We start from the raw sequence: 14,067 nt of genomic DNA, 5'->3' as shown, positions 1-14,067 counted from the left end.
ACAATGCTTAACCACCACAATTTAAAATATTTCATAAAACAATTGGAAAAGTTAAAGAAAAATAAAAAAATTATATAAAAAATTATGAGATTCTTTTACCAGCAGTAGCACCTTCCCTGACACCATTGTCGAAATTGAATTTTAGAAGGGGAACTAAAATTAAAGTAGGATGTTTCATGATTTAAGCTATAAATTTTAATTGATTATTTTGAGTACACTTCACAGTTTCAGCAAGGGATTGCTTTTTTTTTTCCCTCTTTATTTGTTGAGGGGGGGGAGAAACGAACAGGGAGAAAGAAAAGTCAACGAAATGTGGTGGGGTGCTGGGAAGAACGATAAGTCTTATGTTTTGCTTTTGCTCATTTTTTTTTTTTACTTTTTTTACTTTATATATATATATATATATATATATATATATATATTCTTATTTTAATAATTTATTGTTCAAAATGTTCATACTCATTGCCCCGCGTGAATTACGCCCATTTTGTCCAGCTCAATGTTTTATTGTCACATGTGCTCGGTCAATGGTCAGTATTTAAAAGTTATATTTTGCATGAGTTCAAGTGTCCGATTGAAATTTTGTAGAGTAGAGGGACCGGGATGACATAACCATACTAGTGCAAAGTGTCTACTAAGCTATTCTGCCAAAAGAAAAAAGAAATTGCTACACATATATTAGAACGGCGTCGTAATAAAGAGTCAGTAGGGTTGGGGTGAGCTCTACTGTATGGTCCCGACTCCCGATTGGAAGCACCTGAATTTGCCATTTTCCAACCCTAACACAGGACAGAGCGAAGTAGAAAGAGGGATAAAGAGAGTAAAGGAGAATATAACAATCAGTTAAAATGGCATTATCAGGAGATTTAAGGGTCTCCGCAACATTGGTTCCATACCCGAAGAATCCTCTTCGGACTTCTCTACCTCCTTCTAAGGTTTGTCTTTTTACCCTCTTTTCCTAATTCATAGCTTTAACATCTTCATATTTTGCCAATTTTTAGTAAATTATGTATTGGGTATTTCTCAAATTGTTTATAAGTATACATTTATACCTAGTCTGAACTTATTTTCTCAAATTAGTGAGTTGTACTCGACACCACTGACTTATAATCCTGGATCTACTTTTGTAATTGAAGTGCAAGTAATGGTTAAAATGTTATGGCGTGTGACGGTGTGAGTATTTGGAAAATAATAGTTCCAGTATGGTTTATGAGTATGACTAAATTATTTTAATTCGGTTTTCCTCCTTTTAAACAAGAGTTGACAGGCACTAGCTTAATCACGCCTTTTATCCTGCTTTACTCACTTCTTTTGGTTAAGAAAATGAACCTTGGTTTAATTCAACATCAAAAGTTAGCTCACGAGGTGAAGATTGTCTAAGACCCAATAAGGAGACAACAACCAATTCACTCAACCAATGTAGCCTGTAGGACACTTTACACACACCTCGTGATACCCAGGGTCGGGAATCTGGTACGTCGACAACGTAATGTAGGGGCCATTTGGTAAGCCAAGAATAGACAAGGATCAGACTCTGATACCATGTTAAGAAAATAAACCTTTGGCCACTCATAAAAATAATTTAGATAATACTTGAGCCTGATGAGGGGAGATTTTCCCAAGGCCATGTGACGAGACAATATAAGCCATTATTATTAAAATTATTCTTGATTTACAAAAAGGGAGACAACAACTCTTTCCCTCAAGCCTGAACCAATGTGGAATACTTTACACGTTCTTCTTAAAGTTCTCTTAGTGTAACTTCCTTCTTATTTTTGCACGGTTGCCATTCTTAGTACTTAAAAAAAAGGGCAGCCCAGCGCACTAAGCTCCCTCTATGCGCGGGTCCGGGGAAGGGCCAGACCACAAAGGTCTATTGTACGCAGCTTTACCTTGCATTTTTGCAACCATTCTTAGTACTTTGAAGAGAATAAATGCTCTTCGGATTTTTGCTAAAATTTTCTCAATGGAATTGGAAGAAGACATCTGCTCTAGATAACTTCCTATTGTTCATCTGCACTCGTGCTTTAAATCGATCTCCTTGCACTAGCTGTTTAGTAGAGCTGAATTAGATACACATAGTCAGGCTAGTTTCTTGAGATGATGTTCGTTCTGTTTAGGACACATGGAAATTTGCCAATTACCTTAATGCATGAATCTACTTGTGCTTGCGCTGTTAGCAAGTTTGGTTAATTGTTGCATCTCTTAACAATTAGTAACATGTTTCTACGTGAATTTGATGCCTTTACTTATAATTTACACCTGATCATGTTAGCATTACATGTAAACCACCCAATACTTTTTGGTAATTGGATTTTTCTATAAGCATGTAGTTAGTACTTATTACACAGAATGTAATGCCATTGGTCCATGGTACTTCCATTGTGTAATGCAATTGTGTTTACGGCATATTAGAGTAGCTGACTAGATCCTAATTTTGAAGAAAGCAAGACTGCTTGGTGCCTGAATTATTTGTTCCCTTTCTCCTCTTCTTGGATGGTTGAATTGAATGAGTTAACTGTGCCCTATGATGTGATTCACAAGTTCGACTGGTCTTGTTTATTCTGCCTGGTACCACGTCGATTGGTGCTCGGAAGTTGCTTCCTCGATTGCTAGTTTCAGTTCAATATTGACTTTCCTTTGCCCTCTTTTGGATCTTAGTACTCTAGGTAAATGTGAGATGCTGTGCCTAAGATGGACTCTTACGAGCGAAGGTGTAAAAAATTCACTGTTATATGTTTGCATCATTTATGTGAGCTCCAAGTATTGATTAGATATGCTTATGCCATGTAAGCATTCATGGATTCACCTGAATTTATTGTTTGCTTCAAAGGAGAACCTGTGTTTTCCTGAAACGATGAGAGAAGCAGAAGATGGTTATGTTTACTTATTTTCTAATCTAAGATTTCATGTCAGTATCATTTTAAGTACATCCTCTATATCTTTATAGTTTGAATGGTACCGCCGAAGATTGGCTTATAGGTATACTATGTGACTGTTGCTCGGATATAGAATCTACCCTCTGCATCTCTATCTTTGTTTTATTACTTCAGTTACTTCAATTTTGTCCAGAAAATTTGGGAGCATTGGGAAACAATGGTTGTACAAGTTGTGGTGTGCATTATGTAGGAAAAAGTTTAACATCCTAGTATCTTCTAAAACAATTTCCTAAAATGTATCTAAATTTTGTGTTCATGTTCTCCCAATGTTTGTATCATTACCACCCTAAAAGATAATTTCTTGCACATTGCAGGTAGATTTTAGTGCTTTTCTTAACGGTGGATCAAGTGCTACTGATGTCTTGCCTAGATGGTCTCGTGTAGCATCTGATGGCCATAGCTTGCGGTGCCAAGCAAGGCGACCTTTTGGGATCCTTGGAGAATATAAACTATCGACAAGTTCCATCAGCCAGGAATTTGATAATTTACTCCTCAATGCTATCAACATGAGCTTTTTTGAGCGCCTAAACTTGGCTTGGAAGATAATGTTTCCACCATCCCCTTCGGCAAGTAATTCTAGTGCTGCTAATATTGCTAAGCAACGCCTAAAGATGATTCTCTTCTCTGATAGATGCGCTGTCAGCGATGAGGCAAAACAGAAGATTGTAAGCAACGTCGTTAGCGCTCTCTCTGATTTTGTGGAAATAGAATCACAGGATAAAGTACAGTTGAGTGTCTCAACGGATCCAGATCTAGGGACAATTTACTCTGTCACAGTGCCAGTCAGACGAGTAAAATCAGAATACCAAGAAGAGGATCCAACTGGAACGATAACTAATGTCGAGTACAAAGACACTGGAGATAGTTCTGGTTCAGTTGATGTGAAGTTTGACTTCTATATTCCAAATGAGAAGTTCAAGGACTTTGATTTGTGAAACCTGGTCATATCCTTTGCCTAACAGGAAGAGGATAGTAATGTCTTGTTTTTCTGGCATTAATAATTTTTCCCTTTGTAAACATACTAGTAGGTGGTCCTTCAAATATACTGTCAATCAACTTAGAGTGCTGTAAATATCTGAAAATCTCATTTGGAAGTGTTTGATCATTGATGAATTTTCTAGCTATGGTTTTAATCTGAGCAACACCTGTAACAATTCTGTTCCTCCATGTACCAGTGCTCAAGTATTTGATTCTTGTTTATATTGGAGAATGTAATAGAGATTATAGAAGGACAAAATCTCATATGGTTTGAAGAAACATTCCATAAAATAATTATTAGGTGCATAACGTCTTCAAGGTTTTCTCACCTGGTTTCCATATATAAAAAGAAAACTAGATAGTGTTATGGTATTTAATCGAGAAACAAGCTATTAGGCAACGTTTGGGCTTGTAGCATTAAGATAAATGAAACTTAACATAGTCAAATTGCGTTTTGACATAAATTTTACAAGGAAAATGTCAGTTTGTGAGTGAAAACAATTACTCAGTTTGTTTCAAAATTATGCATTACACTTTTTTTTAAATTTATTTCAAAAAATAATATCTTTTTATATTTAAAAATAATTTATCTCTTATGCCTCATCTTTGATGAGATAATTGATAAAGTTTACCTTCCAAAGTAGCATTGCATAAATGAGACAGAGAGCGTACTAGCTAACTTGAAATACTCATCTAAAATGTATTTTAAATTTTAAATTCTTTATTTTAAGTTAAATTATGAAATAATGGATAAAATTATATGTAAATACGCACATATAACCTCAACTAGCCAAATCCCATTTCCCCATTTCCTAATTACTCCTTCCGATCAGCTGCAAACATAACATTACATAAAATGGGAAAAGCAAAACGAAAATTTGTTAAAGTAATTAGGCGGGAAAATTTCAAGCTGTCCAAAGGACACTCATTTTAGGGCTCGAACTTTTCAAAACATAGTTGCTGTTTCATCGTTTCAATTCAAAATGAATACTATTTCTTTGAATTTGGAGGATCCAATTCGGGACGCAATTTCAAGGATCCGATTCGGTCCACATTCCAACAACCTGCTCATTTCTTCTTGGGATTCTGTAAGTGTAAAACCCCCTTCCTCTCTGTATTCTGTGTTTGTATGTATGATTTAAGCTCATTTGGATACAGTATTAAAATTTGCCTCAATTTTAAACTAGTTGGGTTCGGCTATATAATCCTCATTTCCTTTCCCTCCGTTTGGGTTTTTTAATATTAATACTCTTTTTTTTTTTGTATTTAGATAAATTAGTAGTTTAGGGGTTTCTACATCTTCTACTATCTTTAAATTCTAGTTCATTTACATGTAACACAAAAATTGGATTTTGCAGAGTCTTCGATTGTACGATGTACATAGCTCTAAGCTTCGAATGGAATCTCCTGGGAAAGCTTCTCTCCTCGATTGCTGCTTTGAGAACGAGAGGGTGTGCCTTAGTGCTGCTTCTGATGGTTCAATTTACAGGTTTTTACTCTTGCTTTTGATAATCTAATCAAGTCTCCCCCTCTCTTGCAGTAGGTGCATAGTGCACGTGTAAGCCCTTTTATTTAAGGGGCGACTTAGTGCACAAGTTATTGGTTCATCTGAATCCAATAGCTTTGGCTCATAACCTGTGTATGTGTTAAAAATCCACTAAATACGTACAAATAATAGATTTTAAGCCTAGTAAATCAAACAAGCTTGATGGGCTTAGGTGCCCGGTACCTGTGGAGGTAGCAGGTACCTTGTGGAATAGTCGAGGTGTGCACAAGTTGGGCCATATACCATCAACATCATCAAACATAAAAGAAAAATAAATGGTCTATGATAGAATTTTGAACTTGGACCTATAAAGTTCAAATCTAGGATCCGCTATGCTTTTATTCCGTATTGTAATGGACAAAAACAGAAAGCTTTCATGTTAGAAAAGAAAAGGAAAAAGAAAAAGAAGAAGCTTATGTGTTGAGCTTAGAGCTAGAAACATTTTTTTCACATGTTTCCCGGTACGTTCTCTGGGGAATGCATTGAATTTGTTATCACTCTACACATGATTGTCCCTTTTGGGTTGTTCTTCTTCCTAGGTATGACTTGGATTCAGGAAATAAAGCCTCAGTGGGAATTCATGATGATGTAGCAACCTGTGTTGAGTATTCTCCTACGACATGTAAGATATTGGTACCTCTCTAATTTCAATATGGTGGCTTCTTAACATTTTCATTAAATATTCCCTTGGAGAAACACACAACACATAATTTTCAAAGCAAAAGCAATGATAACAATGTTTAGGTATTTATGTCAAAGCTAATAGATTTTCCATAAGCTAATTATCGTACTAAGCACAAGAATTCTATTTGCATATTCCTAAAGTTGAGGATCCAATTAGTTGGAAACTTGATTTATTTGGATATGTGTTCAACATCATGTGGCAAATGGAAAGGACCAAACTTCAATGATTTGCTCACAACTTTATTGCTCTGAAGGTATAAATTTATTGATTCAATTTTTTCTCCTTAAATTCCTTTTTCATTGGTGTAAGGAGGGGACAGTAGAAGACTTCTAAGATGTTTTATACTTTTTAGATTCATTGAGGTGAGTGTGCTTAATTGCTATATGGTGACCTCTGTACTGTTGTAATTTTGTATTTTGCAGTACCATCTTGGTACTTGCCTTAATAATATTTACTTATCTTATTAAAAAAAATAATTGTAGGTCAAATAATTTCTGCTGGTTGGGATAGAAAGATAAATTTTTGGGATGCTCGTTCAACCCAATCTCATGGCTGTTTGAACAGCTTAGCTTCAGAGGCGGAGTCAGTGTCACTATCTGGGTTCAGTTTGATGGTTGCTGCTGGCTCCTCAGTTGATATATATGACCTACGAAGTTTTAAGAAATCAGTTCACACGAAAGGCGTCAAAGTAAAATGTGTACGGCCAATTTTTAATCCTAAAGGTACTCTTACCAAAATTCTAATATCAACTATGTTGTGCTTCTAAGGTCCCCATCACACCCCTTCACCCCATTGAAAGAAAAAGGCAAAGAGAAAAAGAAAAAATACAAAAAGTTTAGGTATCTTCTTAAAAGTTGAACAAATGGTTCTATTAGAAGAACTCTATTATGCATGTATGTATTTTACTGCGGACGGTGTTGTCAAGGACTTGTGGCGCACTTAAGCCTTCTGGGTGCAAAGTAGGTTGTGCACTTTGCCCCGCTAAAGCGGCACTTCAGTGTAGTATGTATGTTTATCATTCCCTTCTATTGCGCCTTTCTCCATTAAAGCCCACACTTGTTAGCGCTTTGAGTTAAAAGTCCCAATAGACTTCTATGCTTATTTCTTTTCTTTTGTTTTTGCCTTTGATAACACTGACTGCAGAAGGATATAATTATGTCGGTTTTTCAGTTTTTTGTATTATCCATCTTATATTGGCTAGATAACTGGCATAAATATTTCTCCATCACATGTTCCTTTCTCATGCTTATATTTTTTCTTACCTTTTTTTCAATTAATTTGTCAGATTCCTCTTTGTGTAGGATTTATTGTTGGATCAGTTGATGGGCGAGTTCTTCTGGAGTACATCTGCAGATCCAGCTCAGATGAGGGGTCAGTAAAAGTTTGTAGTACTTTCTTTCTGTTTGAAAAGATGAAAGTTTGTAGTACATCAGACTACTGTATGGTGATTCCGGCCAGATTAATCAAACCAGGCTAGGCACATTTTAGGTTCAATTGTAAGCAGTCGAGTTCTTATATCAGGTCAGCATTAGCTGATATTTTTCGAAAGATGGTGTCTTCCTGGCTTTCAAATGCAACAACAACAACAACAACAACAACCCAGTAAAATCCCACTAATGGGGTCTGGGGAGGGTAGTGTGTACGCAGATCTTACCCCTACCCTGAAGGAGTAGAGAGGTTATTTCCGAAAGACCCTCGGCTAAAAAAAAAACAAAAAGACAAAATGACAAAAAGGAGACAATATCAGTATCACAACAACAATCATAGGATAAATAGGAACACCATGAAATCCAGAAGAAAGATGCAAAGCAAAGGGAGACAATATTAGTATCACCACAACAATCATAAGAAAAATAGGAACACCATGAAATCTAGAAGAAAGATGCAAAGCAAAAGCGATAGCTAGTAAATAGGACATGCATTGAAAAGCGAAATAGTAAGTCACAATATTGCCACTAGCTATCTTAGACAAAAACCCTACATGGCTAGTCCCACAATGGTACGAAGTAAGGCACGACTCAACTGCCTCCTAACCTACAACCCCAATACTCGACCTCCACATCTTCCTATCAAGTGTTATGTCCTCGGAAATCTGGAGCCTCGCCATATCCTGCCTGATCACCTCTCCCCAATACTTCTTAGGCCGCCCTCTACCTCTTCTCGTGCCATCCACAACCAGCTGCTCACACCTCCGTACCGGAGCATCTGGGCTTCTCCTCTGAACATGTCTGAACCATCTAAGCCTCGCTTCCCGTATCTTGTCATCAATGGGAGCCACATGCACCTTCTCCCAGATATCATCATTCCTAATCTTATCTATCCTAGTGTGCCCGCACATCTACCGTAACATCCTCATTTCTGCTACTTTCATCTTCTGGATATATGAGTTCTTAACGGGCCAACACTCAGCCCCATACATCATGGCCGGTCTAACCACCGCTATATAAAACTTACCTTTGAGTATCAGTGGCACTCTCTTGTCACACAAGATTCCAGATGCTAACCTCCACTTCATCCATCCTACCCCAATACGGTGTGTGACATCCTCGTCGATCTCCCCTCCCCCTGGATAACCGAACCAAGGTACTTGAAGCTGTCTCTACTCAGGATGACCTGCAAATCAAGCCCCACATCCACGCCCTCTTCCCCTTGCTCAGCGCTGAACTTACACTCCAGGCAGTGTTGTAAATAGCGCTCGCCTCAGCGCTAATAGCGTGAGGCGTAGCGATGCGAGCCTCCATCGCTTTTTTGCTGTGTAGCGTTGCGTTTAACAAATAGCGCTCGCCTCTGGCACTGTAGCGAGAGGCGACACTGTAGCGTCGCTTTTAAAAAAAAAGAAGAAACAGTGCAGGGATTAAAGAAAACGACTCGTGATTAGGGCTTGAGCTTTCAGACATTTCCTTCTTCACGCTTCAAACAACAGAGCAGCCACATCGATTTCTTTCTCCAGCCATAGCCACAGTGGTCGACCCAGCCACATCTCGAGTTTCTGCCATTTTCTTCTTCATCCAATTCGACCCAGGTATGCTTCTCTTCTTCTTCGAGTATCCTTTTTATTTCTTTCTTCTTTCTCCTTTCTTTCTTTCTTTCTTTCTTTCTTTCTTTCTTCCTTTTTCTTCTTCTTCCCTTCTTTTTTTTTGGCTCTGTTTTTGATCGAGCAACAGTCAACAGAACATAGTCTGTTTTTGCTATGTTTTTTCTTCCTTTTTCTTCTTCTTCTCTTCTTCTTTTTTTCTTTTGCTCTGTTGTTTATCGAGCAGCACCCTGTTTTTGCTCTGTTCTGACTTCTGTCTTTCTTTTTGTTCTTCAGTTCTTCTTCTCTTCTTCTTTCTTTTTTTGCTCTGTTTTTTGATTTTCAATTCCTTCACAGCTTCACTTTGGGCAGAGGCAGAGAGTTTTATTTCAAACCTGAAGAAGAATGGATGTTGCTTGTTTTAGTTTATGAATCTACTATGACTATGTATTGAGTTTTTAATTTTTGAATTGATATATTTATTAATATATTATTGCTATTGAGTTTATATATATATATATATATATTATTTTTTGTATAAACTGCCGCTTCACATCAAAAAGGCGAGCGCTTCGCTTCTCGCTTCTCGCCTCAGTGAAGCGGGCCCCCATCGCTATTTGTCGCCGCACGCTATTCAAAACACTCCAGGTATTCCGTCTTCGTCCTGCTCAGCTTGAAACCCTTAGACTCAAGAGCCTGTCTCCAAACCTCCAGCCTCTCGTTAACACCGGCTCGCGACTCATCAATCAGAACTATGTCATCGGCGAATAGCATGCACCATGGCACATCCCCTTGAATATGGTGTGTTAACGCGTCCATCACCAGGGCGAATAAGAACGGACTGAGCGCAGAACCTTGGTGTAACTCCATTACAACCGGAAAATGCTCAGAGTCGCCTCCTACTGTCCTAACCCGAGTCTTAGCCCCATCATACATGTCCTTAATCGCCATAATATAGGGAACCGACACACCTTTTGCCTCCAGGCATCTCCAGAGAATTTCTCTAGGAACCTTGTCATACGCTTTCTCTAGGTCAATAAACACCATGTGCAGATTCTTCTTCTTCTCTCTGTATAGTTCCACCAATCTTCTAACAAGGTGTATAGCTTTTCTAGTCGAACGACCCGGCATGAACCCGAACTGGTTGTCGGATACAGACACTGTCATCCTCACCCTCGCTTCAACCACCCTCTCCCACACTTTCATGGTATGACTCAGTAATTTGATACCCCTATAATTGTTACAACTCTGGATATCACCTTTGTTCTTATACAATGGAACCACCGTACTCCACCTCCACTCATCCGGCATCCTCTTCCCCTTAAAAATAATATTAAACAACCTAGTCAGCCACTCCAAACCTGCTCTCCCCACACACTTCCAAAATTCCACCGGAATCTCGTCTGGCGCGGTCGCTCTGCCCCTACTCATCTTACGCATAGCTCCCACGACCTCCTCAACCTCGATACGCCTGTAGTACCCAAAGTCACGGTGACTCTCGGAATGCTCCAATCTGCCTAGCACAATATCCCGATCCCCTTCTTCATTCAGACGTTTATGAAAGTAAGTCTGTCATCTCCTCTTAATCTGGGCATCTTCCATCAATACTCTACCATCTTCGTCCTTGATGCATCTCACTCGGTCCAAATCCCAAGCCTTCCTCTCTCTCAACTTGGCCAGCCGGATTAACTTCTTCTCCCCACCTTTTTCCCCCAATTCCTCGTACATACGACCATAAGCCGCAGCCTTAGCCTCTGTGACCGCCAACTTAGCCTCCTTCCTAGCTGCCTTATACCTCTCCATGCACACTCGCCTCTCCTCCTCACCTATGCTCCCCACTAACTTCAGGTACGCCGCTTTCTTTGCTTCCACTTTACCTTGGACCACTTCATTCCACCACCAGTCTCCTTTGTGCCCACCAGATACGCCCGTCGAGACCCCTAACACCTCTCTCGCAGCCTCCCTAATATAGTCTGCTGTTGCTGACCACATAGTGCTCGCGTCACGCCGTCACCACTGCTCCTCCAAGCTCCCATAGCCGACAACCGCCCCTCCAACGCTTGGTGTAAAGAAAACTAAAAGAGCAAAGAGCTACTTGGCGTTCACCTGACATCACAAATTCGCTTCTGGTTATTTTGCTTATATGTTTGTAAGAAGTAAGAACACCAGTCCAACTTTCCAAATCGCTTTTAACATTTGGATTGAATATAGGATCTATCAGATGTCTCAACTAGCAAACACAACTAGACAAGGCACTAGCTAGAAGAGGCTGCTGTAATCCATTTTAATCTGTCAATGCATTTCCAAAAAAAGTACCAAAGCTTTATTTTCATCAGATGCCACGGAAACATTTTTTCCTGTATTTATGAACTGGTACCTCTTGAACCTGCAAGGAACTTGCTCTGTGCTCCATCTCCTTGTTGTAGCATCCACTTTCCGAAGTTGCAAATGCTGGCGAATTCTTGAGATTAGCATTTCCATTAAGCATGTAAAGACAACTGATTAATTCCTCATAGCCTAAGATGACCTCATCCAAAGTGCAATTCACTATGTTAGAGATGTAAGCAAAAGGTTGATGCTGCTGCTTACAAAGAGCACATAATTATTTCTAAGTTTTTCAAGTTTGAAGGTCCATTTTTAGTCTTCCAAGTTCCAGCATGGAAAATAGTTTAGCATTCTAGAAAAGTGAGGTGGTACGGGAAGGATGATGATTCAGAACATTAGTAGAGAAAGAGCAGCCAGGTGCACAAAGTATCCCGCATTCACGCAGGATCCAGGGAAGGGCCGTACCCCAAGAGGGTGTGATATATGCAGTGTGATATATGCAGCCTAACTAGACGCAAGCATCAGCGGAATCATCCATGGCTAGTAGAGAACTTAGTAGAAATGGAAAAGTTTGAGAGGGCCTTTTTTAGGTCCTTGTATCAGTCAATAGTAGGCCAACAAAAGATGAATTGGCTTCTTATCTTTATGACAAAAGAATCAGTTGCTGAAAATCAAACCTGATTGAAATAAAAAGAAAGATCGACAACTAATCAAGGCAAATTATAAAATCTTGAAAAAGCAGTAGAAATATTCTTCCCGGGGCCATGTATCTTTTGGTTTAAACCTTCATATTTCCTTATTTCTTTTACAGTCATATCCATTTTGGTATATGGGTAGGGTTGCACGCTGGTGAAACTATAACTTTTCTTTTCTTTAAGTGACAAATTCTGACATTTTATAGAGGAATGAAAAAGTTTCAGCTACTGAAATTTCTCAGTATATGGTTACTATGAAGTCATTCTCAAAACTCTCCTTTTGTATGGATCTCTTAACTCATTTGTCATATTTTGCAGATACGCATTTAGATGTCATCCAAAGAGTAAAGATGGGAGACGTCATCTTGTAACAGTTAATGACATTGCGTTTAACCCATCGTATGTGGTTTTCCAGTTTCAGCCTTCTGTTATTGCTAACTGATAGAAGTTATACTCACAGTACCTTTTTCCTTTCCCAGCATTATTGGTTCATTTGTCACTGGTGACAATGATGGCTATGTCACCTTGTGGGATGCTCGGGGAAGGAAACGGATGTTTGAGGTACTTTTGTTCATTTGTCAATCAGATATTGCATAAGTTTCCCAAAAAGTGATAAAATAGTTGTAATTGCTCGAGGAAGGAAACGGACATTTGAGGTACCCTTGTTCATTTGACAATCAGATATTGTGTAAGTTCCGCAAAAAGTGATAATATGGTTATAATTGCAGTTTTGATATCACTAGGTTGAAGTCATAGTGTTGAAAGAAATCTTGTGCTTGTGGAGATCAGTGAACAAATCTCTTGTATTACATGCCGAAGTAAAATTTGCCAGTTTCCCAATCAAAATGAAAAAGTAGAATGTCCATTGCTGTCACACATACCCGTTCTGCTTTAGCTACTGCTTCTGTTTATTTCCCTTTGGAGATTTGCAGCATCTCTGTTTGCTTGTTTTAACCAATTGATGGATCTCAGTCTATTTGTTCGTTCTGTTTTTTAGATGCCAAGGTATCCCAAGAGTGTTGTCTCTCTATCTTATAGCCATGATGGATTGCTTTTAGCAGTTGCATCCAGTTATGCATACCAAGAAGCTAATGAAATGTAAGAAAAACTTCTTTAATCATTTTCTTATAGTGGGTTGGGTGTGTTCTTGGTCACTCTCCCTTATATAACCCCTTTAAAATATTCAATTGCCTTTGACAGAGAAGAGCCACCTCAGATATTTATACATGAAATGGGGAACTGTTATCTCACGTCGCCTTCTTCTGGAGCTTCAAAGTACAAATGACTGCAAATACACGTCTCAGATTCTGGTTGTTGCTTCTGTTTCCTTTATATAAGTCATCTTCTTTACTTGATGCTGTAGTTATCACTTATCAATCCTTAATAATATATGGTTGCTGATAATTTTTTTTTGCTTTCCCTCATTATTTTCTAGTTCAATACAACTCTTATACAGTAAATTTTGCTGGTACCTGTGCACGAGTTGGCTTTTCCTGGCTCACGTTCCCCGGTGGCTATTTTGACTCTTACCAAGATTAGAAGGAAAGGGCTCAGCAGAAAATTGGATACCAGAATTTAGAATTTTTACTCTCTAAAGTCCTGTCCTGATGTATTAATGTCTACTAACAAAGTGTTTGCTCCAAGTGGAATATATTTCGGAGTTGTATTTTTCATCAACCGTGAAAGAATGTGTTTCTTGAAAAATCATATGTTATGTTCTTTTGCTTAGTTGAGAACTTGAGGTTATAGCAAACTTTTTGTTCTTCGAGGTTATGCATCCAAAGGTAAAAACTTTGGACAACAACAACATATCTAGTAATATCCCACGGGATAAAAAAACTTTGAAGAGATTGAAATATTTCTTAAATTAAAGGCCTTCTTATTCT

General features: G+C 38.5%; 2 protein-coding genes across 4 annotated transcripts; both read left to right on the top strand.

Moving 5' to 3' along the window:
• The first annotated feature begins 704 nt into the window (after window positions 1-704).
• On the top strand, window positions 705-4,139 carry LOC104088413 (cell division topological specificity factor homolog, chloroplastic). Its single transcript, XM_009593071.4, has 2 exons — window positions 705-935; window positions 3,254-4,139. Exons 1-2 carry the CDS (start codon window positions 849-851, stop codon window positions 3,872-3,874), a joined length of 708 nt encoding a protein of 235 aa, XP_009591366.1. The 5' UTR covers window positions 705-848; the 3' UTR covers window positions 3,875-4,139.
• Window positions 4,140-4,732: 593 nt separating this feature from the next.
• LOC104088412 (mitotic checkpoint protein BUB3.3) lies at window positions 4,733-13,888 on the top strand. 3 transcript variants are annotated; one of them, XM_009593070.4, is made up of 10 exons: window positions 4,734-5,005; window positions 5,276-5,406; window positions 6,003-6,085; window positions 6,631-6,870; window positions 7,450-7,519; window positions 12,500-12,580; window positions 12,661-12,742; window positions 13,179-13,279; window positions 13,382-13,491; window positions 13,617-13,888. In XM_009593070.4, the coding sequence occupies exons 1-9, from the start codon at window positions 4,901-4,903 to the stop codon at window positions 13,464-13,466; spliced, it is 978 nt and encodes a 325-aa protein (XP_009591365.1). In that variant the 5' UTR covers window positions 4,734-4,900; the 3' UTR covers window positions 13,467-13,491; window positions 13,617-13,888. The 3 variants fall into 3 exon arrangements, with proteins under 3 accessions (XP_070043565.1, XP_009591365.1, XP_033509915.1); XM_033654024.2 differs by lacking the exon at window positions 4,734-5,005 and adding an exon at window positions 5,027-5,148; XM_070187464.1 differs by having other exon boundaries at window positions 4,733-5,005; window positions 13,382-13,888.
• Window positions 13,889-14,067: the final 179 nt, after the last annotated feature.

The sequence above is a fragment of the Nicotiana tomentosiformis genome, chromosome 10, assembly GCF_000390325.3.
Source record: "Nicotiana tomentosiformis chromosome 10, ASM39032v3, whole genome shotgun sequence".
Taxonomy (NCBI): Eukaryota; Viridiplantae; Streptophyta; class Magnoliopsida; order Solanales; family Solanaceae; genus Nicotiana; species Nicotiana tomentosiformis.
The sequence above is the reverse complement of the archived record's forward strand: the minus strand, read 5'-3'. Positions and strand labels throughout refer to the sequence as shown.